General features: G+C 36.8%; 1 protein-coding gene and 1 long non-coding RNA gene across 2 annotated transcripts; one reads left to right on the forward strand and one right to left on the reverse strand.

Moving 5' to 3' along the window:
* The first annotated feature begins 1374 nt into the window (after nucleotides 1-1374).
* On the forward strand, nucleotides 1375-2606 carry LOC128541713 (uncharacterized). The gene is made up of 5 exons (XR_008365650.1): nucleotides 1375-1513; nucleotides 1592-1659; nucleotides 1735-1917; nucleotides 2115-2173; nucleotides 2278-2606. It is a non-coding gene; the product is annotated as an uncharacterized LOC128541713 (long non-coding RNA).
* Nucleotides 2607-2944: 338 nt separating this feature from the next.
* LOC128540841 (putative nuclease HARBI1) lies at nucleotides 2945-4281 on the reverse strand. Its single transcript, XM_053510832.1, has 4 exons — nucleotides 3791-4281; nucleotides 3603-3718; nucleotides 3408-3519; nucleotides 2945-3318 (listed from the first exon to the last, which is right to left on the reverse strand). The coding sequence occupies exons 1-4, from the start codon at nucleotides 4224-4226 to the stop codon at nucleotides 2945-2947; spliced, it is 1038 nt and encodes a 345-aa protein (XP_053366807.1). The 5' UTR covers nucleotides 4227-4281.
* Between the last annotated feature and the right edge of the window lie 455 nt (nucleotides 4282-4736).

Genomic DNA, 4736 nt, shown 5'->3' on the forward strand with positions numbered 1-4736 from the left:
TATATGGCTCTATATGAAGGGATACACTAATAGACCAGTCAAGATTCTAGGATCGCCAAAATATATGAGTGTTAGTTAACAGCAGTAACAAAACAGACAGACCAAGAGAATGACTTGAACTTGCTTGTTTACTTTAAAGTGAAAAACCAGGAAATTAAATAGCAAAACAGCACAGATAATATAAAATAATGCTTCTCCTTTAAGACTAAGTTTAAGCTCCTTGTAGCTAGTTAATCTATATATTTTTATTGCACTATTTTATTCCATTAATAGTTAACTTGCTCTAATTTTAGAATTATTACCTTTCCAATACCTGTTTATTTTTATTTTATTAATTTATAATATTTTTCCATTTTAATATTATAATAACTCTTTTTCAAACCTCGCTTTTGGTTACTGGTCTCGTTTGAATTAAATCTTTGACCCACAAATTTTTTTTTTTTCCCCAAATAATCAATTAACCATAATAATTTAACACTCAATAACAATTGTAATATGTAAAAAGAATGTTGATCCATAAAATAAATGTAAACATTAAACAGCACAAAAAAAAAAAAAAAAAAAAGACCTGTTACTCTAAATGATGAATCCAATGAGCACAAGAGTCCTAATGTAGTGCAAATTCTTAAAAGTGCAAAATGCCAAACAGGGCAATGATCAACATTAGGTAGTTTCGTGAAAAATTCCACCTGTGATAATGGATGAACTCCAAACATGTGATGAATCGCAGGATTATCTTCTAATGTCCTTTTTAAGATTCTTTAATTGGGTCGCTCGCCATCTCAGGATAACATCTTAACTCAGGCTCAGGAAAAAAATCTGACCTGTTTATACAAACAGCGTCACAACATTACAGAATTAACATGACTGCTAGACTGTTACACACAGAACATATACAGAAACATTGCCAATATGAGAGCCCAAGTCAACAGAACTTAAATCAAAATATAAACTAAAAGAACTAAACACAAAATGCCCACACAAATGAGAGTAGTATAACTAATAATGCTCGACCCAAGGCTAGGCTAGGGTACACTCAAAGCCTAGGCTAGGGGACAGCTCCACAAACACAGACACACAGAACATATACATAAACATTGCCAATATGAGAGCCCAGGGGTCTGTTCTTCGTACGTCACTTGACACATCCGAGATGAATTGATACATCCGAGATGAGATCATCGTGCTAATTACCATCCGGCTTATTTGGTTCTTCGAGCTCACCTGTTGTTAATGATTAGTTTGGCTGGATTGAATTGTCTAGGATTATTGCGCGTTCGTGCGTTGGTTTAAAAGGCGATATGCATCGACAGTAGAAACACTGATCACAAGCCCTCCGATTGGTTGTCAAAATGGCAAAAGAGCGAGCGCATTTTTTTTCTCAAGCAGAGCAAGAGCTTTTATTAGAAGGTTACGGGGAATTCCAAACTTTAATAAAGACTCCGGGAAACACATCAAATGCTGCAAAAGCCAGAAGAGAGGGCTGGCAAAAAGTAGCGAATAAATTAAATGCGTGAGTGTTGCCCATGTTACATGTTCTTTGATATTTTATTTAGATACTGTGTGTATGTGTGTGTATATATAATAACAGAGCCAGCAGTGGACCCATGCGAACATGGGAACAAGTAAAAGTAAAGTACAAGAACATCTTACAAAATGGTAATCTTTAGCGTAGTTATCTAGATTTTTATTTTAAGACACTGGCAAATCAATGTGTTACATGGTTTAAAACAGCAACCAAGAAAAAGGCGGAACGGAAAAAAACAGGTGGTGGTCCGGCCCCCTCTCCCTATACTCCAGCAGAAGAGCTAGCCCTGGATTTTAATAGTAAGAGACCAATTGTGGAGGGCATCCCTGGGGGTAGCACCTCCTTAGACCCACAGCCAGGGACCAGCAGCAGCACCACCTTTATTTCAGGTAATTGATTTAATTTGTATTGGAAAAGTACAGCTGCAATGATTTCTAACTACCTTAAAGTCTTAACAACAAATGTGTGTTAGTCAGTTTAACTGTCTTAAATCATAAGTAAGAATAAATTAATACTACATTTGTACATGAGCTTTGGATGACTTACAGTATAGTTCATGTAATGCTGTTTTGCCACTTATGTGCAGTTCGAAACAACACGCCCACACTTTTACCTGTCCCACAAGTGATGTCTGAAGCATGTGTAGTAAGTCAAGAATTTATTTATTTATTTATTTTTTTTAATTATACTGTAGAAAATGAGTTGAGTGCACACCTTTTTGTCATGACCTATTTGTTTCCATTGCACAGGACAGTGAAGAAACCCTGTCTGACGAGTGTCTGGAGGAATTACTTGTAAGAATGTATGATACAGGTGTATGTATCTTTGTGTATGTAATATGACGGTAATTTATTATTTGTGAGGTGCCGGAGTCTCCACCTCAGGAGAGGTCCACAGATAGGGCTCCAGAGAAGCCGATAGAAAGTGCTCCAGAAGACTCCACGCACAGAAGTGAAACTGAGGTGCCCAGTGTTATACTTGTCATTGAATTTTGTTGGGAAAGGCACATATTGAGGTGTCCCCATTTAGTTTTTCTGTTTCCATATTTGTTTTGGGTTTAGTTTTTTTTTACATTTTTTTTCCCCTTCACAACTGGCACAGAGTGACATCCGCTCTTTGTACAGAAGAAACCTGCAGCTTAAAAATGAATACTTGGTGTTGATGAAATGGAGAGTGGAAGGACAAATTGATGTAGATAATTTAAAAAAACAAAAAATAGCACTTGAGATTCAGTTGCTTCAAAAGGAACTTCACAGTAAGTTTCACACATGGTACCCTACTATTGTTGACCTTGTATAACTCTCTCTCTCTCTCTCTTTATGCAGGCAAAAGATGAAAGATGTGATGAATTTCAAATAAAACACAAAACTAGTAGAATATAACTATTTGTGCAGTGTTCTTTTATTTTGTAAATACTTATGTCAAATGATATTCCACAATTCTGTCCCGTGCAGCTTTTCCACTAGGTTGATCCAAGTGCACTGGCTGGAGGTCATCATCAGGATGCACCTCCACCACAGGGGTCCTCTCCTTTCTGATGGTGGCGATGTTGTGTAACACAGTACATGCAACAGTAATGTCACAGGCCCGGTCAGGTGCAACCCTCAGACTTTTTAGACACTGAAATCTTCCCTTCAGTTGTCCAAAGGTCATTTCAATGCGTGCCCTCGTCCTAGTTAGAGCTGCATTGTATCGGGCTTGTGGACATGGGTTTGGGTTTGGGAATGGAGTCATGAAATACTGCCTGCAGGCATAACCCCTGTCTCCAATAAGAACTCCATCGTAATCACCTGTTTTATGGGAAAAGTCCATTATGTTAGCCCCAGCTTACTGTAAGTGTACGTAAAACATTGAGTTTCACATTTTTTATTTCCCTTACCACGTTCAAATCGTTGGAACAATTGTGACTCTCTGAAAATTCTGGAGTCATGCACTGAACCAGGCCATTTGGCTTCCACATTCGTAATGTGGCACAAAGAATCGCACACCATCTTGGAAATCAGTCAAATGCATACTTAGTCAAAGGCATACTTTTTCATTCCATTACGTTTAAATAGTCCTTATATAAACTTACCTGCACATTAATACTGTGAACACCCTTTCTATTCACAAAATCCCCTTCATTGGGGCCTGGTGGGGCCTTGATAGGAATGTGGGTGCAGTCTATGGCACCAATCACATTAGGAAAGCCTGCTGACACACTTCATACTTATTGGAATGATCTTAACTGCATTATTTTTATCAACAATATCTATACCGTACCTGCAATGGCAAAAAACTTCTGTTTTACAGCCTGGGGTCTTAAGTGGCTTGGGAATAACACATATACCCTCACAAACTTTTTGAGTGCCAAGTAAACTTTGCGAATGGCACGGCAGACAGCACTTTTCGCTACGTTCTCTGCATCTCCAACGGTGTAAAGGAAAGTGCCACTCGCAAAGAATCTCAGGGCAATACACACCGTTTGTGCGGTTGTTAACGCTCGACTCCGGCGAGATGAACATTTCACATAGGGGTTTAACAACGAAATTATATAAAGGATACCCTCACGAGAAAAGCGGTATCTCTCAATAAGTATATTGTCATGCTGTGCCAAAGGATCTTGTCTATCACGCAATACACGAGGAATTTGAAAAACTCTGCGAATAATCCTCGCACCTTCGGTAACCGGCTGCTCTCTCATAAACGGACAAGACATGGCTGCGACAGATTTAAAAAAATTACCTCCACTTATATAGACGCAATCGGGGGATAGAATGTTTCATATTATTAGACACATACAGCGATTAACACACGAATGATGACCACAGTCACACACCTGAATACATATACTGTATGTATGTTTAAATACATCCATATATATATATATATATATATATATATATATATATATATATATATAAAATTAGTTGTATATATATATATATACATATATATAATTTTAGTAAACAAAATTAAAGTGTCTTGCATATATACATAGATAGATAGTTTTATTTTCTTAAAAAAAATTATATATATATATATATATATATATATATATATATATATATGGATGTATTTAAACACACACACACACACATATATATATATATATATATATATATATATATATATATATATATATACAAGATCCTTTTCTTTTCCCACGTGAGTCAGTCCGCCTCAGTCGTGCTCTTTAACCAATCAGATGTGACCTCGCCATTTCGAC

Source organism: Clarias gariepinus, chromosome 14, assembly GCF_024256425.1.
Source record: "Clarias gariepinus isolate MV-2021 ecotype Netherlands chromosome 14, CGAR_prim_01v2, whole genome shotgun sequence".
NCBI lineage: Eukaryota > Metazoa > Chordata > Actinopteri > Siluriformes > Clariidae > Clarias > Clarias gariepinus.

Coding starts and splice junctions, on each gene's coding strand:
- LOC128540841 (XM_053510832.1), bottom strand. CDS start 4,226: ATGTCTTGTCCGTTTATGAGAGAGCAGCCGGTTACCGAAGGTGCGAGG. Junction 3,719..3,790: donor GAAGTTTTTTGCCATTGCAG/GTACGGTATAGA, acceptor GTGTGTCAGCAG/GCTTTCCTAATGTGATTGGT. Junction 3,520..3,602: donor TTCACAGTATTAATGTGCAG/GTAAGTTTATAT, acceptor CTGATTTCCAAG/ATGGTGTGCGATTCTTTGTG.